Source organism: Mesoplodon densirostris, chromosome 11 (assembly GCF_025265405.1).
Source record: "Mesoplodon densirostris isolate mMesDen1 chromosome 11, mMesDen1 primary haplotype, whole genome shotgun sequence".
Lineage (NCBI taxonomy): Eukaryota > Metazoa > Chordata > Mammalia > Artiodactyla > Ziphiidae > Mesoplodon > Mesoplodon densirostris.
The window spans coordinates 23306342-23331147 of record NC_082671.1 but is presented as its reverse complement, the minus strand read 5'-3'; the positions used below and the strand labels follow the sequence as shown (position 1 = coordinate 23331147).

Below are 24806 nucleotides of genomic sequence, written 5' to 3'. Positions count from 1 at the left end.
ATGACTCTTCATGTAACACTCCAAGGCAAGAAGTTGAGTGGTGTGATCATGTTTAGGATAGAGCAGTTTGCAGTCACTCCCCACTCTTGACCCATATTTGACTGACTCTTGGCTAAAATGCTGTTCTTCACTGGTTCAGCTGTCAAGCCATAAATGCCTATTCTGTGCTCACATAATTGGGAGTTTGGGATTTCAAGTATAAAACCATGCATTTATGTCTATATATTTCTGCCAACCCATAATCCCAGGTTGTCCCAGTTTGTCCTGTGAATAGAGGAGGGGCTTCTTGACCAGATGATCTCTAGGTTTCAGGCCCCTTCCTGTGCTCACGTGCCATGAGGCTCATGGTACCTTTATGGATCCTGATTCTATTAAGCAGAATATTCATTCTCTCTCATGTCATCCTCAAGTTTGATAAGCTCTAGAACCCGGGTTGGCAAACTTGGGCCATGGGGAAATATGAATTGTCACCAGTTTCTGTACACCCCTCGGGCTAAGAATGGTTGCAGCTTCTTTTTATGTTTTTTTTTTTTCTTTAATGAAAAAGATACAACGGAGACTGTATGTGACCCACAAAGCCTAAAATATTTACCATCTGGCTCTTAACAGAAAAAAAAAATTTGCCAACCTCAAAAGATTTTCATTAAGGGTGCTAGAAATGCTGCATGGGGACAGTGCTAAGGACAGAGTCCATTGGTGTGTGGCCACCAGAAACATGCTTTCAGATTAACATAGTCATGTTTTGTGCATTATTCACCCACAAAGAAATCGGCCTTAAATAAACTACCATTTATCCCATGTTCCTCCTTCTTTTAAAAAATATCTCATGAGGCTCCTTCTCAAAGCCTCCTTGCCAAAGCCCAGATACATAATGTTTGCCAATATTCCCAATGTGAGGTTCGTCTGAACCCATACTGGCTTCTCTTGATCCTGACTCCTTCCCACACTATCCCTTTAATGACATATCTTATCTGGGGGAGCAGATCAATCTCATTTGTCAGCGGTTTGCGGAATTTGTCATAATCTCAGATTCAGATCTGCAGATGTTTCACTCTTCTTCCCATTTTCCATGATTCAAAAAAGCACAGAGAGCTATTTCAAAACCTCAGACATAGTTTAAGTAGCTGGCTAGAATTAAATAGCTCTTAGGATCTGTTGGCCACCTTGAATGTCAATTTATTGTTATAAGTACTTATCTCTTTTTTAATTCAACATTCTTTCTCTGTGACAGAGTATGAAAAAGAGTATGTTGAAAATTTTCCTTTCTTGTTAGCATGAGCATTTTAACAACATGGTCCCAAGCAGAGTAACCCTGTTTCTGCCTTGCTCTTCTAAAAATTATTTCCTTTTTTTAAAAAACAAATACACTGCAACAGTGGTTTGATTTTAAGAGCAAAATGTTGGTTTGCCAGTGAATCAAAAACAAAGCTAGTGTTCCTCCTGCCAGAGTCTATAAAGGCGGCTGACCCAGGGGTCCAGCACAGCAGCTGAGTCAGCAGTGCTCCTCCACCCCTCGGCATCCAGAAGCCCTAAGGTACAGTGAGGGAGCTGCTGAAGCCCCCTCTCCGAGAATGAGAGCCTCTAGGTCATACACGTATGGACATATCCCAGGAGGTTGCCACCCAACTCTGTGCAAGTCTGCAAAGCTTAGGCTTTATACAATTTCCCAGGCATTGTTGTAGATGCTCAACCAGGTATTCTAGTGTAATTGTTTCATACAGTCTTACTCATTGTGACATTTTGATCTTAACATTTAACCGAACGAAGTGAGTGTTTTTGTAAAATAGGAATTGAGTTAAGTCAGATCAGTACAAATCCTCAATGATGATGACGATGATGATATTCATAATTATAAAAACTCTGTGTATTCATTCATTCATTCATTCCTACAGCATTATTTGTTGAGCCGCTACTATGGGCCAGCCACCATATTCAAGACAGTGTTGAATAAAGAGATAATCCTGGACATTATGAAACTATAAAATAGTGAGGGAAGCATAAAAAGTTACAAAATACGGTACTGCAAGTGGTGCTATGATAGGTAATCACAGGAGAACGTAGCTGTAGATAAACAGAGAGGCCCTTCTGGGGAGGGATTGTTTAAACTGAGACTTGGAGGGTGAAAGGCCAAGAGAAAGAAGGAGCCGTTCTGGGCACAAGGAACAGCATGAGTGAAGACCCTGAAGCATGTCCAAGGATAGAGAGATGCTGCTAACTATCCTCATATTATAGGTAAAAACACTGAAGGACAGAGACATTACGTTCACAGCTAGGAAATCAATCTAGATCTCTGATTCCAAGGCCTGTGCTCCAACCTTCTAAATTATATTGCCTCCTCATTAAAGGATTAATCTCTATAAATTATTTCTTTCCTAACCAAAATTTAGAGATGGTTAAAATTCTGCCTAACATTGCCTTCCTCATAGAATGCTTGGAATGCTTGTTCTTTATGCGTATTGTCTTCTGAAGGCAATTTCTTGAAAAAAAGTAAATCTTCTCTATTATGTCTTTATCAGCTGGAGTTGATTCTCTCCCCTCTTCCCCAGACATTTGGTAATGTCTGGAGACATTTTTGGTTGTCCTAATTCTAGGAGAAGTTTTACTAGCATCTAGCAAACGAGTAGGGGCCAGGGATGCTGCTAAACATCTCACAATGCAGAGGACAACTCCCCCCACCAACCAAGAATTATCCAGCCCCAAATGTCTACAGTGTTGAGGCAGTCCGTTCTGTCACAAAGTCTGTTTGGATATTGGTTTATACCTCCGAATGCAAACGCATTAAAGACTTCCCATAATACTGCTATCACCTGTCATTTTCACCTAATACATTACACAAAGAACAGAACTTCCCTTTTCCCTGTGGACAAAAGGGGACAATTCTTCCAGGTGTATTGCCCCAGGGGCAAAGTCTGCATTTTTTTTTTTAGGCTGACCTGAACTGGGAGCTGTGGGTATGATTTTGCAGGGAAAGCTCCCAGAGTAAGGAGGAAAGAATCCTGGAGGGATTTCAGCACTGCAGGTGCTAGTGACAGAGACGCTGGTGGGATCCAGAGATGGTGGCAGTAGCTTTTCACGATTAGGGATCATTTGTAAATCAGTATTAAAAACTACAGGAAAGCCTGTATTAATCTGCTCTTTCTTCTGTGACCTTCTTACATTTGACATGGTAAGTGATAAAATCCATTTGATTGAAAACTCTGCAGATCTGACCTTGTAACCCCTGCCACCTTTAAATCTTGGCCACGTGTGTCTAACTGCAAAAGTAGAACGAAAGCCAGAACCTGGTGTTTGTGGGGCAGCGTGTGTCACTTAGATGTTAAAATAACTTTGCTGTGTCTAAGACCAGGATGAAATTTTTTTTTAATTAATTTATTTTATTTACATTTTATTTTTTGGCTGCGTTGGGTCTTCGTTGCTGCGTGCGGGTAAGCGGGGGCTACTCTTCATTGTGGTGCGCAGGCTTCTCATTGCGGTGGCTTCTCTTGTTGCCGAGCACGGGCTCTAGGCTCACGGGCTTCAGTAGTTGTGGCACGCGGGCTCAGTAGTTGTGGCTCTTGGGCTCTAGAGCATAGGCTCTGTAGTTGTGGCGCACGGGCTTAGTTGCTCCATGGCATGTGGGATATTCCCGGACCAGGGCTCGAACCCGTGTCTCCTGCATTGGCAGGCGGATTCTTAACCACTGTGCCACCAGGGAAGCCCCAGGATGAAATTTGAATTTGCAAGCCCTAGCGTGCATTTGTGAAGGCCTTGGTTTGTTACCTAGTGGACAGCAGGTCCACATTACAGAAGGCCCAGACACGTGCAGTAGCATGATAACAAGCCTCGGGGAGTGGAAGGCTGTGCAGCCAGCTGCTGCGGAGGCTCCATAGGTGCAGGTAGTCATCCTCCTAGAGGCAGCGAATTCTCATGGCAACTGGCAACTGACTGCAGTTGAATAAAAAAACAGAAATCTTTTATTTCATTTGCTGCAGACCTCCCTGACGTCCAAGACAAAAATGTTCTCCTAAAAAAAAAAAAAAACCCAAAACTGATTTTCTAGAAAAGTAAGGCTTTTTTGAGGCAAAAAAAAAAATTATTTGCAATTATTTTCCAAGCAAAAATCATTTGAATGTACAGGAAAAAAGAGGTTTACAGATGTCCGACATTTATGAGTTATTCAAATTGAATATATTTTGGTATTTTACTTTAATAAAAAAGATTGATGTGTAGCAGAACCGGTCCGTCTTTATGTCACTCTACCTTTGGCTTCCTACTGGGTGCCCTGTGTTTTTAATTTTTTTTTCCTAAAGTTTTTTAAAATCAGCAATTCCATATTGAGGTGATTGTGATTAAAGGTTAAGGCCAAGAAACAAGAGGTTCTCAGTTGTATTCAGAATTTCAAATATGTCTCAATGACAATCTATTGCTTCTAAGAAACCATTAAAAAATGGAATAATTTAATGGTCAAAGCAGAAAATAACTGGCATTAATAAATAATTTTATTCATGCATGTCCAGAAAAATTTATAGACTAACACCTCAGATCGGGGGGAAGTCTTTCAGAGTCAATAGAATATATTTTTATTCCTTTCCTCATATGAAACACCCCTATTATGAATTAAGAAAAAATCCTTTCTAATACTCCTAAACTGAAAATGAGGATAACTTAACCTCATATTGTTTAAGTATAGAATTTGTTGGTTATATTAAAATTATAACTTTGCATGAGATTTGACAGCCATCTATCAATAATAATGCTAATTATGATACTTGGAATTTATTACACCCTAAATATATGCCAAGCAATGTTCTAAGTTCTTTACATGAATATACTTAGTTCTTTTAAAATGTCTCCCCATTAAAGTCTATGTCCACTCATTCTTCCTTTATGCATGTAAACAAGGGCGTGTCCTCTCACTTCTCTTATAACCACCTCTGTTTTCATCATTACCCCTGTGCCACCATTATCTAGATCATTATTCTTGCACCTGAAATCTTTTCCTTGCTACCATCTGTTCTCTTTCTTCTTATACACACTCTTGGGTCCTAATTGAACCTTCTTCTGCATTCTCTTATCCCCCCAAACTAATATCCTATTAATCTCCTTCCTTTCAGTACTAAATTTTTCTATAAAACAGTTGACCTACACTCTCTCCTTCACCTTCTGAATCAACTATCTTCTCTTAAACTATTTGCCCTCTTCCTATGACATCTTCCTGTGCTTTTCCTGATGACCTAATTGTTAAATCCAGTGACCTTTTCTTGTTTCTCATTGCCTTTGACCCTTCTGTACTTCTGATGTTTTTTGATACTCTCTTCATCTTTAAAGTATTGTCTTCCTTAATTCTGGATCCCAGTACTCTCCCAGCTCTGGTCCTCTCTAGCCTTTTAAAAGTCTTCTCGTCCGATAAACGTAAAAATCATCTGAGGGCCTCCCTGGTGGCGCAAGTGGTTGAGAGTCCGCCTGCCGATGCAGGGGATACGGGTTCGTGCCCCGGTCTGGGAGGATCCCATATGCCGCGGAGCGGCTGGGCCCGTGAGCCATGGCCGCTGAGCCTGCGCGTCCGGAGCCTGCGCGTCCGGAGCCTGTGCTCCGCAACGGGGGAGGCCACAACGGTGAGAGGCCCGCGTACTGCAAAAAAAAAAAAAAAAAAAAAAAAAAAAATCATCTGAGATTCTTTCCTTGTCTTCCTCAAAGCCCCGGCATCCAGTTCTTCCTTCCAAATGGTCCGTTTCTGCGGTTTAGCAAGACCCTCCTTTCCCTGGTCACCGCTGGCTGGAAGCTTCAGTCTGACACTTCACGTTGCCGTCTCCTTCATACCGAGTCCCGTCAGCTCCCGATCTTTCATCCTTTCCATTCTCACACCCATTACTCTGGTGGAGGCTCATGGCACATCATGCCTGAATTATTGCAACTGCCTCCTAAGAGGTCTTTCTACCTCCAGTTATTCTCTCCTCCTCAATTTACCCACTATATCACCACTAGGCTACTTGTCAGAAGTCACTGCTTTGAATATGTCCTTCCCTACCCACAACTCAAGATGTCCACGATGCCCCATTACCTGCCAACTAAAATCCAAACTCCCTAGAGCTTTTCAGAGAGCTGCCAGTTAATCTCCAGCCATATCTTTCACTCCTCTGCATACTGGTATTATTGGCTCTTCATCATATAAGCAATTTTTTTTAACTCTGGGGCTCTCTGCCCGTGACACGTGAAATGCCTATCTACTGCTGTCTTAGTCCATTGAGGGACTCCCCTCTCATTATCCTTGGTATTAAAAGTTCTCTCTCTATTCTGATCTCTTTGCACTGCTCTTGTGGCTTTTATCGTGTGTTCATTTGTCTTGTTATTTAAGTTCATGTTTTATCTCATACTGCTTTGCCAACTAGATGCTAAATCACCTTTCTTCTGTTTAAAATTCTCCAGTGACTCCCCATAGCTTTCAGGATAAAATTTAAACTCTGTAGCTTGGTGTATGATTCTCTCCATAATCTGGCCCCTACCTACTTCTCTTCTTACAGCTCCCGCACTCATCTGCATACCCCAGAGGCCCTGGCATCCCAATCCACCTGCCTTTCCCCAGACACTCCAGATGTTTCTTCATGCCTGTTTGCCTTCGCTCATCCCATTTTATCTGCCTGGAATGTCTTCACTGATCTTACTGGCCAACCATGCCCTCTTTCAATATTCAGCCCAGGTGCCCCGTCCTTTAGGATGCTGCCTCCGACACCCCAGCCCATGAGATGCTCATCCATCCTGCCTCCTTAGTACCCATGGTACTGCACTGCCTTTGTTCATCTGCTACCCACATTTCCTAGGGGACCATAAGTTTCCTGGGGGCTGCAGCACTTTCATCTTCCCACTTGTATTTCTAGCACCTAACACAAGGGCTCTTGATATATTGAAATGAAGCAGGTTTGGCACGGGGAAACCTGGTTATGTAGGTAAGTCTCCACAAGGTGGCATTTATTTAGGTGAATTCATCGTGACTCAGGGCCTGGCTCTCAGCCTGAAGGCCTGGGAACTTGGCTTAACATATTATGAGTAGATCCGTCTCACAAAGGTAAAACCTTATTAACCAAGCTCCTAGAGGCTACTGTGTAAAACTGGCATGCCCAAGCACTAGTTATGGAGTGAGTGGACTGGACTATGGCTGGCATTGACCCTGACCTGGGCACTCTCCCCATGTTTACATGTCACACAGAAAGCCAATTCTCTTTATGTATTTGCAGCCAATCTATTTTATTTCACAATGGCTAATCATGTGAATTGTGTGTGGATTTTACTAGCTCACCTCTTATTAAAGAGCAAACAACCTCACTTCTGAATTATTGGGGAGAGATGGGAGCACTTTCCTGTAGCTTCCGTAAACTGATTAATCTGGCACTTAATAAGTCTTTAGTAAACATTGGTGTCATATGACCAGGTAGTTGCTGATTAAATAAATGAACGCAGATCCTGCCACTAGATAGAAGATTGATTGAAAGTCTAGCCGTGGGAAAGTAGTATATAGACATACTGCACGTGACTGCATTGCTGGAAAGCCATATTCCTCTTCAAAAATTCCTTTAATTCTCTTACACATTTCTAACTATTTTCTTCTCATTCTTCCTAGCCATCACCACCACCAGGTGTCGGGGACCTAACCAAGCACTTTGCAGACTGAGCTTTCTCACTGTCTTCTCTGCCTTTCTTGCCTCTTCTGCTGTTCTGACTGCTGGCACCACAAGCTTTACTTCTTCCTCATTTCTCCTGTCTCCAAAAGTGGTTTTATTTCTTCTACTTTCCAAGTCAGAATGTGCCTTGGTGCTCACCTCTACAGTAAGTGGTCCAGCACAGACTCTGCTGATATCTTTGATGCTGCATTTGATGCTTGCCCATCTCTGACTTCCGCCCTCCTCTTGAGGAGTATGTTTTAGAAAGAAGCAGCTCTGAATAAAGGGGAAATGCCAGATCCCTCGTCCATGTGATGTTAAAGTCAGCTTACAAGAAGAAAATCAACCTTTTCATAACAAAGTACCAGACAGGCTATTTGTAGTGGATCAGGAACACAAAATTATCAATAGAAGGATTCTTTTTCTTTTTCCTTTGGTGGTGGTTGTTTTCACATTCACGCCGTGACATGCAGACTGGCTACACCGTTCCAAAATTCAGTGCCACTATGGTTCTTTAATCTTGTAACAAGAAAAGTACATTCCTGCTTACTTAATTTAGGAAATCCTGATTCTAGTATCCAAGTTGGTGTGAATTTTTTATTATTTTAAATGACTGAGAGATTACTACCATATTTGGTAACTTTATCTTTAAACAAAATAAGACTAGGAATTTTTCTGTCACATAATATTTTTTTTATCTCTCTCCGTTTGTCCCTAAGTATTTTCACATAAACACGTTCACATAAAATAAATTATTTACATGAAATAAATTGTTTACATAAATGCATCGTGCCTCTTATCTGTAGCTCCATGCTGGTTATTCAGAAAGCTTAGACACTTACTAGAGAAATGAAATAGTATTTGCCCCAATTTGTGAGCCCTTAACTTACTATGGGTATGCCAACCTCTGTACAAAGTGTTTTACATACCTTAAATATAATCCTTAAATAACCCTCTGAAGGGTTTAATCCTTAAACAGACCTCCCCATTTTACAGATGAGGATGTTGAGATTAAGTAACTTGCCCAAGTCCCAGTTCTGGAACAGAGTAGAATTTAAAGCTGGGTTCACCTAGCTTCCTTGTACAAGCTCTTTTCCCCGCCGCAATACTTTTGCTTCCTGGGTGAGTTGACTGTGTTTTCAGAAGGTCTCACTGAAATCTCCCCACAACACGACAGTGTGCAATGAATATTAGCTTTCTTATATTCTGTCCTTTTCCACCGATGGAAGAAAAAATGATTTGGGGATATTATATGCATGCTCTATGAGTCTGTGTCAGTCACGGGCTTCACGGGCTGCCGCATGGAAAATAACGTGTTATATCCCTTCAGAAAACTGTGTCCTGACACAGTTATAAAGCAATAGATCTTTGACAGTACATAAGAGTGTGTTTTAAAAGCATGAGGTTGCTGTACTGTTTGGCTTGTTTGTTTTTGTAGCTGCTGAGGAATATGAAGATGGAATTGAAAGAATGTGTGACACCCTCCTTATGTGCATTGTGACTGTCCTGAACCAGGGCCTCAGGAACGGCGGCGGCGTGGGAGATGTGCTGAGAAGACCCTCAAAAGAAGTAAACGCTGGAGAAAAATGGTTTTTCAAGAAGCACATGATCTTGTTTTAACCTTTCTTAACAGCATTTACAATATGGTTTTTGTTTTCAGGGTACTGTATGTTCTGTTGTTTGCTTTAACAGTATCACGGTGGCCATTGAAACCAATTCGTTGTATACTGGGATTACACAGAAACAGCTAATGTCCTAGAAATCTACGTATGTTAGTAGGGTCATGAACTCTGCACACCTTTGAACTGTGGACAGAGTTATATTCGACTGTATATATTTCGACTATAGTCTTTATGGAGGAGTTGATTGTTAACGTCAATAACAGAAACCAGGCTGCCTTTTGTCTATCAGGTTTCTCAGGCATGAAGATTTACTCTTTGCCTCTGAATAGGAACAGCCTCTATTATTTATTGATGAGGAGTATCAAATCTGAACAAATTCTAACAGGATTTCGTATATTCAAATGGCAAGGCTGAAAAATTTCTCATCGGCTACAACGTCTCAGGTGCCATGCTGGGAACTTGAATAATCTCAGTCCTCCAACAGGCCAGCCGTATCACGTTGTCCGTTCATCTCATGTTTCCTCATCTATGAAACATCTAGGCTATCTGATCTCTAATGTGTATTTTAATACCATTTGACAAGTAGAAATAAGCCTGAGTTGAATGTACTTAACTCTATAAGGCCAAGAACAAAATCGACTCCAGAAATTGACGGATCATTAGATCCTCCTCAAATCTCCAATCTCTGACCTTTGGGACTGGTATTTGTCTACCTTTTGTGCAGCTTCTGGGATAGGGGCCCACTGCACCAAAATGCATTTAGCACAATGACATGTCAAGTGGTTTTTAATACACAGTAAGTCCCTCCCTTGGAGAGGAAGAGTGCAAGTCCTAGGGAATGGAAGGGGTCTGGGAACAGACTGGAAAGTTTTCCTCACAATACTTAAAGACAACGAAGATAGAAGGGGTTCTTATTTTTCCAACTTGGAATACTATTCATATTTAGCAAACAATGATTGAATATATACTCTCTGCTAGACAGTATGCTAAATCAACATGCCTCGAAAATGTGTGCATCTGTATATATACACAATGGGTTTTTTTAAATGTTTTAAATTTTTTTATTTCAGGAGCCCTTGTTTGCTGCCCGAGTGGTGTACGACCTTCTTTTTTATTTCATTGTCATCATTATCGTTCTTAACTTGATTTTTGGGGTTATCATTGATACTTTTGCGGACCTCAGAAGTGAAAAACAGAAAAAAGAAGAAATTCTAAAGACAACCTGTTTCATCTGTGGTAAGTGTTCTCAAGATACTAAAATAATAGAGAAAGAAACTGCCCAGTAGAAAGGAGGGACTAGAATGATTTTTGTTTGCCATGCTTTGGGAAAAATTATTTCAAAATGAAAGCTGGACAAAATTCAGATTATGTAACTGAGCACTGGACTGGGATACTCTGCTTCCAGAAAAAGCAGAAGAATTACATCCCAAAGGTAACTTGTCATTATTTCTGCAATTTGTATGATTCTCTGCCTATAGTATGTGTTACAAAATGCCAGAAGGTTCCACCAACTGGCAAAGAGATGTTTAATCACAATAACTTATTGAGTAAACAATAGAATGATTTTTATTTTATTTTGTTAGGTTATGAATGCTCAGATGATCTTCCCAGCAGCTTGAACTTCTACTCACTGGCTGCACTTTGTTTTTGATTCCGAACTGTGCTCTCTCTCAGTTTCTGTCCCTCTCTCCCTCCCTCCCTCTGTCTCTCACACCCTGTCCTCCTCTTCTTCTATCGTCAGCTCTCTCAGGCCCACCCAACCTTCTCTTTGTCCTCATTATTTCCTTTGGCTCTGCCTTTGCTTCATAAACCTTAGCCCTTTCTGGCTTTAGTCATCTCTGTAGCTGGCTTAGTCGCCCTAGGATCCTTCCCCCTCCTTGAATAATCACCAACTCCCGGTGATACTCACCACCTATTTTTCCGTGTCAAGCTGAAGAATCTTTTTGATAAAAGTCACGAAACAAACGTAAGGGCCTCACTACGATGTTTATTCTATATAACTTCAACTGGACCCGCAATATATCCCCTTCCTTCCTTGGTTCACCTTTTGTCAACTGTCTCATTTCCCTGAATGGTTCTTCCAAGCCTTTCCAACATCCCTCCAACAGGTGGGAGTATGCCAGATATTAGCCTGTGACCATGAGCTCTATTCCAAGGAAACAAACACCAATTAGACATGCCCTTCGGGGTGTCCATAATCTGTTGTGGAATACAGACACAATAAATATCAGTGCTATCTAATGCATTAAGGGAAATGATGGAGAAGTTTACAGGTTGTTAACGTCTCGTTGGGTTGTGGTAGGGGGCAGCCGAGGAAGAGTCAAGAAAGGTTTCTTAGAAGAAATGGTGATGGAGCTGATGGTAAAAGATGGAAGGGAGGGACTTTCCTGGTAGCCCAGTGGTTAAGACTCCACGCTGCCAATGCAGGGGGCACGGGTTCGATCCCTGGTCGGGGAACTAATATCCTGCATGCCACATGGCGCAGTCAAAAAAAAAAAAAAAAAAAAAGATGGAAGGGAGAGAGCCATATCCAAGTGGGCAGAAGCAGAGTGGCCAGCAAGTGGGCAGAAGCAGAGTGGCCAGCAGAAGGAAAGGCGTGGAGGGGTGAACAGCATGAGTAGAATCTTCATTTCCTGTAAACAGCTCAGTGTTTCTGGAGTATAAGTTTCAGAGCAGGGCAATGCCAGCAAAAGAGATTGGCCAGATCATATGTGGCCTTTTATATTAGAAAGCTTGGACTTCATCCTATGGACTTATAGAGGATGGTGAACAATTAAAGAATTTTAAGTAGAGGATGAAGGGTCTAATTTTTATTTTCGAGCACTGTGGCAGCTATGGGAAGTTGTTCATCAGAGGACAATATTGGAGGCAGAGTAACTAGGTATTGGTTATTGCCATAGTCCATGAGAGGTAACAAAACCTTGATCCGGGAGAGGTAGTGGTGGCGGTATTCAGGATTAGAGGACAAAGTTAAGAAATATTGGGGAGATAGAATTTTTAAATCTCAGTGGTTTGGTTTGGAATGGATATGAGAGAGCGTGGGTGCCTGGGTGGATGGCAGTACCAACAGCTGAGTTTGAGAATAGAAGAAGAAAAACAATTTTACATAGGCATATACTGAATTTGGCTTTGGAAGTACTGAAATTGAGGTATGTACTGAACATGAACAGCCCACTGAGATACACTCAGCACAGAGGTCAACATATGGGTCTGAGCCTCAGAGAAGGAGACAGTATCGGGGAATCCTCAGCCCGTATGACACAGAAAAAGCTGGAGTGTGGAGGGAGGCTTCCAAGTGAGAGGAGGAGATGATGGGAGTTCACATGGAAAACATCAGCATTGAAAAGTTGAAAGAGAAAGGGGATCACACACTCACGGAAACTTTCCAGTCTGAATGGTGTGAGGACAACCGGACATGTGTGGCATGTGGAAGTGAGGGGCGAAAATACCCTTGGGAACAAAAGAATTGATTATCAACTGTGTCAAAGCAGTAACATGAACTGAAGCAGAGCCTTTGAGTTTCTCGTTTAGGAGGTTTTGGAGTTTTTAGAGAGGAGTTTCCAGGAAGGTAAGGGCAGATACCAGATTACACAGTGCTGGGGAGGGACTCGCTGGAAGGAAATGACACAAAAAGAAGAGTCTTCTCTTCATATGTCTAGATTAGATGGAAGAACACAAGATTGACATGGCGCCAGAAAGGTGTTGTGCGATAATTGGGAGATTTGGGGAAGAGAGTTATTATATAGAAGGGTGAGTCCCACAGAGGAAGAAAGATAGTACCTTTGAAGATCTTCCTGTGCCTCATGGTCTTGCCTTTACACTGCTTCCTCGACGCCTTTTTCTTCACAATCATAATAACTATTATGTCAGCACACTACCTCCGAAACATGGGTTCTTTGGAAAAATCTATCGGTAGACTGAGCCTCATTCTAAGACATGATCCTGTCCCCCCTATTATAACAACAAAAAACATGAACAGCAAAATAAGCACGTCACTTCACCCCTATTTCTGCTCCTCTGAGCTTTCCCTTCAATGTCAAAATTCTCTCTCGCTTTTCAGTTATCAAAAAGCCTATAGCCTGTAAATTCCTTAAAATATCACAATAACCTTCATCACCAAGTTGAAATGTTTGTCTCAGATCTCATCATGAACTTCCTGCTAACCTTTTCTTCTAGCTCAGATTGCACGTTCTCTGGGTCTATCACAAGGCCTTAGTCCTTCTCCCAACCCCTGGATCAGAGGTTCTGATTTTATCATAGACTCCTTGTCTCTTCCCTCTGCCCTTCTCTTTAACACCACTTTATGTAGTTTATTGCCAAATATGCAGCCAGGGCTCCAACCTCTCTCCAGGCTTTTGTTCTTTATTTTCCATGGTTGATGGTCATTTAAAAAGATATGACTTCCTGGCAGCCAATTTTACCATGTCCGCAAACCAGTGCATCATGCCTTTCCATCTCCTTCCTCTAACCTGGCAACTTATCTTGTCTTCTGTATTGCAATTAATGATACCCCACTGGACTGGGAACTTCTCCATCATTTTAAGCATCTCCTTTTTCCTCTTCCAGGTGCACTAGTTACCACGTGGTAATGAATCTGCTTTCACAGTCTCACTTCCTTCCACATATTCCCACAGCCACACCTTGGTTTTTGAGGCTCACCCTGGTTCATACCCCCCAAATGGACTGTTCAGTGCTGCCAGACAGAATTTTCCACTTTGAACTCATTTCCTTACTCAAAAGCCTATCAATAACATTGTACAGTCTATAACTCTAAAATTTTGATTTTCCTGCCCCACAATTGGGCCCCTTCTTTTTTGCCTGCCTTTTCATCCACTGTTCTCCCATTTATAGCTCAGGTTCTGGTTTAACTGCATTACTCATCTTTAAGTCTCTCTCATATGTTCTCAGTTATGGTGTTTCTGTTTGGGATGCCCAAACTCCTAAGCTTTTGAACTACTGCCCTGTCTCTGAGACCCAGATCTAAAGCCGTTGTTCCATGAATTCAGCTTTCTCTGGTCTCACTAACCAGAAGCAAACACATCTGCTCCTAAATTTGTCGATCACAATTAGCTATATAGTACTGTACATATTTTTCATTGTCTCATCTCCTCTGTTGTATACTATGCCTTACCATATTATAGAAAGTATATGAACTTTACCATCAAGTAGACATGGGTCTACACTGGTTCCACATCCTGGCTATGTGGTCTTGGTCAAGTTTCCTTTCACCTTGAAAGTGAGGAATATAATGCCATGTTTTGGCATTGTAGTGGGTATAAATGAAATCCTGTATGTAAAAATTCTTAGCTCAATGCTTAACTGAGAGTAAGCTCTCAGTACATGATAACTTCTCATCTTTAGGAGATCCACATCTACATCTTATCCATTTTTATGCTTCCATAGTGTGTATTAGGGATCCTTCATAAATATTTGCTTAATGAATGACTATCCAATTAGTCACCTCCAAATTAACATTGTCTCTATATTTATGTGGCTTATAACCTATGAAAGGAAGATAAAGCAAGTAAGTCCTAAATTGCTATATACTGCAGACAAAAAACTTAGATGCAGTAATTCCAAGTTATCCCAAGTTTTGTCACATGTGTGGTATTGTTTCTGTGGCATACACATGTCCACAGGGATATAGGGTGATATATCAGAAGGTATTAGATCAACATGGCCTATTTTTCAGAAGCTTCACATTTATTAACAAATTTGAGAGACCATTGAGGTGAGTTAACCTGAGAGCAAATTCAAATAGTATTTTTATATTAGAACAAATACTTTGTAAAGTAGAACAAATTTAGTGTGAACATTTAAAATAAAATAGAAACTTACTTAAATATTGAAAAGTGTTTTCAAGCTCTTTTAGCTGCTAATCCCTGTGACCTCAGTAACATACGGGTTCTTTATTCTCTGCCCTCAAAGGGCAGAAACATGTGGGAAGTGTTGTGATAAAGTATATCTAGATATGCATTCATTCCTGGAATCACTTACCACATATAAGATCTAATATATACCATATATATTAGAAGAACTTAATTACAAGAATAATTTAAACATTCGGGATATTTGGGGGTTGTATTAGTAGGCTATCAAATAGTTGTGATTAATCTAGAAATGGTTCTTGGAGGAGTTCGGTGTTAAATTGTGATCCAAAGGGGGATATAGTATCAAATAATGGAGGAGAGATTCTCCCCAGTAGGAGATGGCCCCAGGAATATTCCGAGGATGCCCATAGTAGCAACAGAAGAGGTGGGTACTGTGACAGGCAGTGAGAGCAAATGGGACTCTCCTAGCCTTGAAGACAGCGAACCAGATGTTTCAGAGTTGAGATTCAGAAAACAGTTGCTAGTGGTCCAGAAGGTGGTCATGATGAGGTGATGATGAGCACATGACAGAGCTAAAGCAGTAAGCATGGAAACAAATTGACTCTGTTGTCCACATTAACTATTAATTTTGAATTACTAGAGGTGAAAAATCCAGTGAAAAGGAGATGTCGACAGACCAGGTGTGACAAAATAACAAAATGGAGAAAGGATTTGATGATAGGTCAGAACTCCTATCATAGGAGGGTCAGGTTCCTAGAATTAAAGATCTTTCTAGATGATTTAATAGGAAATAAAGGCTAAATTGTGAGGGGAGGGCATCTATGTTCTTCTCTTGGTAATTAGTCCCTTCTCTATACTTTGCGCGTTATTTTATTACCTTTATTGTCTATACTTATGCGTGAAAGTCATTCATTCACCTATTTGTTCAACCGTTACTTACTGAGCATCTACTAAGTGCTAGGGTATTGCAGTGAACAAAAACAGACAAACACTTTCATCATGGAACTTATTTTCCACAATACATAGAATGTCAAATGATGACTATGGAGAAAAATAAAGCAGAGAAGAGGAATGTGGATGCCGGGCTAGTGGGTGGGTATGTTCCCTTACCTTAGTCATACTGGGTGGGAGACACAACATTAAGTGTAGTCTTAACATTTTTCCTGAAAAGTTTGTATCAAGCATACAGAGCTCCTCTTACCCTTCCTTTCTTTCTCCCTTGGTCGTCTCATCTAATGCTCTGGCTTTCATTGTTCATTTTATGTCATTTATCCTTGGACTAGTAGAGTTATATCTTGAATGCTGTTTGGAATATCCAGCTTCCTACCTAACATCCCAACATTGGTTGTTCTGTAGGCATCTTAAACTCAACACATCCAAAATCAAATACATCCTCCTTTAAAATCTCTTCCTTCTATTTTTTTTCCTCTTGACTTAGTGATATTACCTTGAACTTGGTCATTCAAGTCAAAATATCGAGTAGTCCATGATTCCTCCTAAATTGGTACCTCTAATCGGACATCAAGCCCTCTTCAGTTTCTACTCCAGAGTTCTCTTCAATCTTTATTGATACATTCAGTTATTCTGTGAACTTTAGTTGAATGCCTACTGTTTTCCAGCTACTATGCCAGGTGCCGGTAATACAAGAACAAATCAGACAAAGTAGTAGAGCCTAAGACAGAAACAGACATTTTTATAGCAAAGACACAGAGAGGACCAACCAAGGGAGTCAGAGCTGTGGCAGTGGTTGAGTTGGCTCTTGGAGAAGAAATTCCTGTAAAATGGGAAAGAGACTAGATGGGGGCGTAGAGTTTTCAGAGGAGTTGGTGTGTTTGGAGAATGGTGAGAAAGTCAGAGTGACTACAAGACATGTGCACAGAGTGGATAGTCAGTGCATGAGTCTGAGGGCGACTTCAGGTTCACTGGTGGACAGGAATTTCATTAACAGAGGGGAAGAAGAAGGGCTAAAGAAACAAATCTTTGATGAGTTGAGTTTGACCTGCCCATAAGTTATCCAGGAGGCAGCGGGAAATAGAATCTAAAGTTGAGAAGAAGGGTCAGTACTGGGGATAAAGGTCGAGAACTCATCAGCATGATGATGGTGGAAGCCATGGGAATGGATGTTCAGGCTTAGAGAGCAAGACCCAGTGAAGATGAAAGACAACCAGTTTCCCTCCCTTATATCCCTCCTCCCCTGTCCTAGTCCCCCTGGACTCCTACCCTTAGCCTCTTGTCTCACAGTCTTCCTCTAAATCCTGGCACAAGGAGTTACTTAACGCACAGCTCCCAGCATGCTAGGCTCACTCAAAAATCTTCAGCATAAAGCACAGACTCCTTAGCTTTGTGTTTAATACTTTCCATGGTTTGTGCCAAATGTACCATTTCATCTTAATTTCCGAGTGTTCCCTCCTGGCCACACCAGAGGAACTGACAGTCCCCCAAACAGGCCATTTACTCTCATCTCTAGCTTTGCTGTGCTATTTCCTCAGCCCAGAGGCAAAAGAACATGGCTTTGGAGTCAGGAAGATTTTTATTTAAACACTGGCTGACTTTTCCACTAAATAGAGGTGTTAACTTGAGCAATTAATTGAATCCCTCTGAATCTCTTTCCTCACCTGCTAAAAGGTCAGATCGGATTATTGTAATTATTATAGCATATTTGGACATCTTTATAGTTGTCAGCACAAATAAGTGCTCAATAAAAATTAAGTACCTTTTCTTACCATTCATCTCTTCTCCACTTGCCATGATCGTGTTTCATAGGCCAGACATGTAAAGTTTTATGCCTCTTTGAAACCTTTTAAAACGTACCTGGTCAGAGCTCATTTTGTCCTCCTTTATGTTTCCTTGGCAGATTATATCACTTCAGAATGTAAAACAAGTTGTCTGTTTCCTCTCCCATATTATAGGTTAATTGATGGTAGACATTATCTTTATAGTCCTATGTACCTTGCAACAGGTAGGGAATTGTTTGAATTGAATTCTAGGAGAAAGCTACTTAAAAATTTTCTCCTTTTTTTTTTTTGGTAATAACTCTGTTGAGGTACAATTCACATACTGTATGATTCACCCACTTAAAGTGTATAATTCAATGGGTTTAGTATATTCAAGGTTGTCCATCCATCATCACAATCAATTTTAGCACATTTTCATTGCCCTCAAAAGAAACCTCATACCCTTTAGCCATCACTGCTCCCTCCTTCCCCTTCCCTTCCATCCTCCTCAGCCCTAGGCAACCACTGATCTACTTTCTGTTGCTATAGATTTGCCTATCCTGGACATTTCATGGAAATGGAATCATATAATATGTGGTCTTCTGTGACTTGCTTCTTTCACTTGGTATGTTTTCAAGGTTCATGTTATAGCATGTATCAGTACTTCCTTTCTTTTTATTGCAGAAAAATATCCACTGTATGGATATACCATATTTTGTTTGTCTTTTTATCAGTTGATGAGCATTTGGGTTGTTTCTACTTTTTGGCTATTATGAATAATGCTGGATATTCATGTACATGCTTTTGTGTGGACGTATGTTTTTCTTTTGTGTATATACCTAGGAGTGGAATTGCTGGTACACATGGTAACTCTGTGTTCAACCTTTTGCGGAGCTGCCAAGCTATTTTGTAAAGTTGCACTATCTTGCATTTCCATCAGTAGTGTAGGAGGGTTCCACATTATCCATGTCGTCATCCACATTGCTATTATCTGTTTTTGATTATAGCCATCCTAGTGGAACAATATTTTATGAGTGACATGTTCTTTTTTTTCTTAAAGTAATGAGAATTTATTGAAACAATACATGAGCAATTTAAGATAACAGGTGCAGTAAGCAAAGAGCCATCATGGAGAGCCAGATGCTATTCATGAAACTAAAGCAAGACCCTCAGCCCCACCATACACTATTACCCAACAACTTTTTCTCGGCTTCCCATTTCTCTCTGTCTAGAATGGCTTCCCTATTCTAATTGCTTCTCTCTACTTGCTGCTCTACCTCCTGGTTTCTGCCAGGTCACAGCTTCTACTGCCTCATTGTTTTCTGCTTATATCCTACTCTTTCTACATCTCTTCAATTCTGTTATATTCTTAGTGACATATTCTTAATTCACTCAATTAATATTTTATTCAGTGCCGACTATGTAGCAGGCAATATTCTAAGCTATTGGGACCATTGGTGAAGAAAAGAGACATATATCTGCCCATGGACATGCAATAAATAATCAACATAATAAGCTCATATCGAAGTTCCTGGATAAAATGATATTCCTCTTTTCTGTGCCAATTAGCAGGCTGGATTTTTCTTGCACAATCATTTTTACCTCTGTAATTGAGACTTGTGGTCCAGTTTAATAGAACACCTTGGATATGGCTATATTCAGTCTGTTAAGAGGTGATAAGCCCTCTAGGAAAAGGAAGGGGACAAGGAAAGAGTGATCAAAAGTATCGGAAAAACGGAAGAGACAGGCTATGGGATTAAATAAAGTGATCGAGTTAAGCCACATTGAGAAGGTGAGATTTGAGAAACACTGGAAGGTAAGTGAGTTAGTCAAAGAGGTACCAGAGAGAAGAGGGTTGTGGGCAGAGGAAACAGCCAGTTCAAAGGCCCTGAGGCAGGGGTCTGGGTGCGAGGATCAGCAGGGAAGCCATTGTGGCTGGATGAGAGTTAGCAAGGGAGAAGGTAGTGGGAGACAAAGTTAGAGAGGCTGGAGGGCCACATCACTTAGGGCTTAGCAAAAAGATATTGCATGGGATGTAGTTAAACTCAACAATTATTCGATGTTTTTCCAAACTTTGAACTTAACTGGGCATCCTGTATTTTCCCCGGCAACCCTACTTGTAGGGCAGTGTAAGAACTTTGACCTTTATTCTGAGGAGGTGAGCCACTGCAGTGTTTGGAACAGAGGAGGGACACCATCCTACTCGGGTTTTTAAAGCATCACTCTGGCTGCTGTGTTGAGAATAGGCCACAGAGAATAAAGGTGGAAACGAGGGTCTGGAGATTATTTGGGTAATGCAGATGAGACATGATAATGGCTCAGACCAGAGTGGTAACCATGGAGGTGGTGAGAAGCAATCAGATTCTGGGTATATGTTGAAGGTAGAGCCAAAAGAATTTCAACATGAATTGGATGTGGCATGTGTGTGAGAGAGAGAGAGAGGATTCAGGGTTGACTCCTAGACTTTTGGCTTGAAAACTGGAAGAACGGAGTTGTCGTGGAATGAAAAGAGAACATGGGTGGAGCAGGTTTGGGGGAGAGGATTGGATTTTATTTGAAGCATGCTGAGCTGTTGATAGGTCAAGTAAGATGAGGCATAGCCATTAGCCAGCCAAATTTTATGGTATTTCCCGTAAAAATATCCAATAATACAATTTAAAGGGTCACGCCTTCACTGGGGACCGGTTTTTTACTTATTGTACTTTGCATCTTATTGTTTAAAGGGTCTTCTTCATGCCTAAATGGCCAAATGACCTTTTTTTTAAAAAAAAAAAATATGTTTAGGAAAAGAATAGCCAGGTTTGGAAATCAGTTTCCACATTTCTCCTCCAGTATCTGAACTGCAAAACCAGACTGAATCCCGGCATCCCATTTTACTTGGCAGTGTAATTCATTTTTCCATAGATGTTTTTCTTCATCTCCATTCATTTCCTTTCATCTGCGCTTCAACCTTTGAGAGAAAAGAATCTTACTACCCAGTAAGATTACTGCTCCGTGTCCTTCCAGAGGCTAAAAATATGCCCTGGAAATTGAGCAGACCTTCCCCTCCCCAAGATGCCTGGAACACAGTAGTCTAAGGGGTGGAATGAGCCTGTGAGTCCTTATTGCGCTCGGAGCCCATGTATCTGTGGACATTCGTTTGTCCTTCACTGATTACAAGTGGTTTTGAAGAGATGACTGTTAGCTGCCTTTTCTCTTTTTACCCAAGTTTCTGGTTAAAATGACCCTTTCTTTCTGCCCTGATTAGCCAGCGTGCTTTTTCTTGCACAATCATTTTGACTTCTTTTTCTTAGACTTGCGATCCAGTTTAATTTGACAATTTTGATGCAGCTATATTTAAAATTGTCTGCAAACTTTACTTCTATAATAGGACTGTGCATTTCTAAGGATCCACAGGAAAGAAATTAAAAACTCTGACTTTTTTTCTGGAGGTCTTATATACTACATTGTTTTTAATCATAACATTTTAAATCATCATGCTCTTTCCGAAAGCGTTTTTTCCACAATAATTATTATGTTCTGTTTTTATGCCAAGAAGTGAGTGCTGATTAAATTACACACATTGTGTCTCCTGTGATTTGCAGGACTCGAGAGGGACAAGTTTGATAATAAAACGGTTTCTTTTGAGGAGCACATCAAGTCAGAACATAGTATGTGGCATTATTTGTACTTCCTCGTCCTGGTGAAGGTGAAAGACCCAACTGAATACACCGGACCTGAAAGTTACGTGGCTCAAATGATTGTGGTGAGTGAGAAGAGGGTTTGCCTCTATGACTGTGTTGCATTTTGTCTGCTTTCACCTTCCCTACCCTACCTTTCTCCCAGAACATAAAGTTTCTAGCAATCATTTTGTTAACTTTTAAATAGGACTGGCAGTCATTGAAGGACCCCTATCCTGGCTAAATCATTGGTCCCTAGTGGACTTCTTGGTTATACAAACCAAATCTAAGCCTCAGGTGTGCAGATGGTATTTCTTGGAGAATTCTCTGTGCATTGAATTCAGTCCTGTCTGTCATCCTCTGACCTCATGCCTCCTGTCATCAGTAATGTCTCAATTCCCCAAACCTGGAACTTTGCCATTGGCAAAAGGAGATTCATACTTTAAGAAATTCCTTGAGTTGCAGAAATTAAGGATTTAAGCAATTAAGTTGTGTTTGGGGAGAGGATAATGTTCAGTCCCAATGGGAGATCACTGGCTTTTTGTCAGCACACATTTTGGATAGATTGACTGGTGTTGGTGATGGATTTGCACTGAGCCTGCAGCATCCAGTTGCTTGTAACTCCTCCTTAAGATCAGTAGCATTGCACAGAGGGCGTGGTTGTCCATGATTTGAACTTTCTTCTGCTTCATAGAAGATTAAAACTAACAGGCTTAAAGAGAAGTCAAAGGTACAACTTTCTTGTATCCATGATACACAATTAGGGAGTGAGTATCATTGAATCTGATATAAATTCTTGTGTATAAACATAGCCATATATTGGATATTTTCTCAAAAATCATCCTCCAAAATTCTGTTAGTAACTATTTGAGAATGAGACGTTAGAAGAGTCATGACCCTCTTTGATGCCCAGTCCCAAGGATAACATTTAGTAAACACCAAAGTGTCAGAAGAGCCGGGTAACGGTGGGCCTGTGCCTTCCCCTCTGCGAACTTATCATCCACTTAGGAAGACATAAACTACAATATTGGGGAAAACCGAAGAACATTTTCAGAGGCTCACATCTCACTAAGTACAGGTTAATATTGCAGTAGTTTACCTTACATGACAATATTTATGTGTCACAGGAGAGCTACATGTAAATTGAATTTTTATAATTCATCATTTTCCATCCTATCTTATTGACGTGCATTCTACCGTAAGTCATTTTCTCTCCATTCTTCATATGCCAGTGGGCAGAACCTAACATGGTTTCTTTTTCTCCACAAATCCTTTTCTGCCCTCTCTCCCTTCTACATTAGGAAAAAAGGTGATCACTTTGAGGCTATGCACTCATAGTCATCATTTAAACAGTCTTGATCTCAAGATGCTCAGAGACTGTGTGAAACATTTTGTTTCTTCTTGCTAGGGGAGAATCATGTACAGCATTGCATTTAAAATGTGACCTCACACTGCTAGATTTTACTGAAGTTTAACTAAATTGAATTAATGTGTATTTGGCAGGCATCCATTATGTCCTTTGGACTAAAAGATTACAGGGAATACGCTGAAGAGTCTGAAATGTCCCTTCTGTGCCAAGGGATTTAGAGCTTACTAAAAGAGGAGGGGGCAATAAACCCAAAGCAGAGCAGGCTACGTTACCCAAGAGTGGAACAGATGGAAGTCTGGGAAGGCTTAAAGATGTAAAGTGACATCCAACTGGAAGGTGGTGGAGGGGAATTGGGGTGTGTGTGTGTGTGTGTGTGTGTGTGTGTGTGTGTCTGCGTGTGCATTACATGAGACGGGGTAGAGTTTGTGCAGATGGGGAGTGTCTGCTGGATTAAGAGTGAGTTCCTGTAAGAAGGAGCAGCCTGAACCAAAGCATAGAAATGGGACATTCAGACACTCAGGGAATAGTTAGTTGCCCGGCTTCTCTGGTACATAGTTTACATGTCAGGAAGTTCTGAGAGATATGACCCAAAAAGTAGATTGGACTTTTGAGCAAGAAGTGTAGGTATTTGGACATTATTTTCTCTCAGCAGTGGGAAGCCACCGAAGATTTTACCTAAGGGAAGAATGTGAACACTGGGGAACAGTGCTCAGGAAGTGGTGTCGGCTGGTTGGGAGAAGGGAAAGATGAAGTCAGAGGTAGTATTTGGAAGTTGGTGAGATTAGGAGGTGGGTGTGGAGAAGCAAGGCAAGGGGAGGACCGCAAGATGAGACAGAGACTCCCGACACTGTGAGCCGGGCCGTTGGGAGAAAGGGGGTGAACGGTTTCAGAAGGTCTCTGTTAGGAGGAGAAAACAGTCAGAGAAGAAGACTTGTGGATTTTGAAATGAGACCGGAGGCCGAGTCATGGGTTCGGAGGGCCGGTGTAGTGACAACGGCATGGGCCTTACAGCCAGAAAGATCTGAACTCCAACACTGGCTCTAGCACGTATCTGCTGTGTGGTCTTGATGTCTTGGGTGAGTCTTCAGACCTCCCTGAGACTCTGCCTCCTCACCTAAAAGGCAGAAAATTGGTGTGAGATCAGTGAGACGACATGTAAAAAGTGTCCAGCTCGGGACTTCCCTGGTGGTCCAGGGGTAAAGAATCTACCTTCCGATGCAGGGGACGAGGGTTCGATCCCTGGTCAGGGAGCTAAGATCCCACATACCGTGGGACATCTAAGCCTGCGCACCACAACTACTGAGCTCGTGCGCCTCAACAGGAGAGCCTGCGTGCAGCAACGAAAGATCCCGCATGCCTCAACAAAGATCCCGTGTGCCTCAACTAAGATCCCGTACGCTGCAACTAAGACCCGACGCAGCCAAAAACATAAAGGAAATAAATAAAATAAAATAAATAAATATTTTTTTTTAAAAAACTGTCCAGCTCGTGGTAGATACTCAGTAATTGACAGTTTTCAGTGGGACCGTCCACATGGAATGACAGTTGAAGCCTTCAGGTTAGCAAGAGGTGGGAGAAGGGAGAAACGCAGAGAGAGGAGAAGAGAAAGCCAGAGACAGAACCTGGGGGAATCTTCCATTTAGGAAAAAAGAGAAAGACAAGTAAAATAAGTAGAAAAGAAGACACTGAAAAGGGTAGAAGAAGAACCAGGCAATGGAGTGTGTTAGAAGCCAAGAGATGAGTATTTCCGTGTCAGAGTTCACAGCATCAATTGCTGCAAAGAGGAGACAGGTCCAAGCCTTTGGATTTTGTGATAAGGAAATCACCAGGTGACTTTCACTGTGAGAGAAGACTGCTGCAAAAACGTTGACCCATCTTTAGCTTTCACATTAAGACCCACATTTTGCTGGGCTCTTGTGCTTGAATTTTTAAGACATACTGATCCGTGTGTCTATCCATCCTCTCCTGTCAGAACTC

General features: G+C 41.3%; 1 protein-coding gene across 1 annotated transcript in view; it reads left to right on the top strand.

The window, feature by feature from the left end:
• ITPR2 (inositol 1,4,5-trisphosphate receptor type 2) overlaps positions 1 to 24806 on the top strand; it is a 538352-nt gene that overhangs the window by 461393 nt on the left and 52153 nt on the right. The window contains exons 53-55 of the mRNA XM_060113623.1: positions 9073 to 9203; positions 10327 to 10492; positions 21386 to 21546. Coding sequence (XP_059969606.1) covers positions 9073 to 9203; positions 10327 to 10492; positions 21386 to 21546 — 458 coding nt within the window. The remainder of the gene's footprint in view (positions 1 to 9072; positions 9204 to 10326; positions 10493 to 21385; positions 21547 to 24806) is intronic.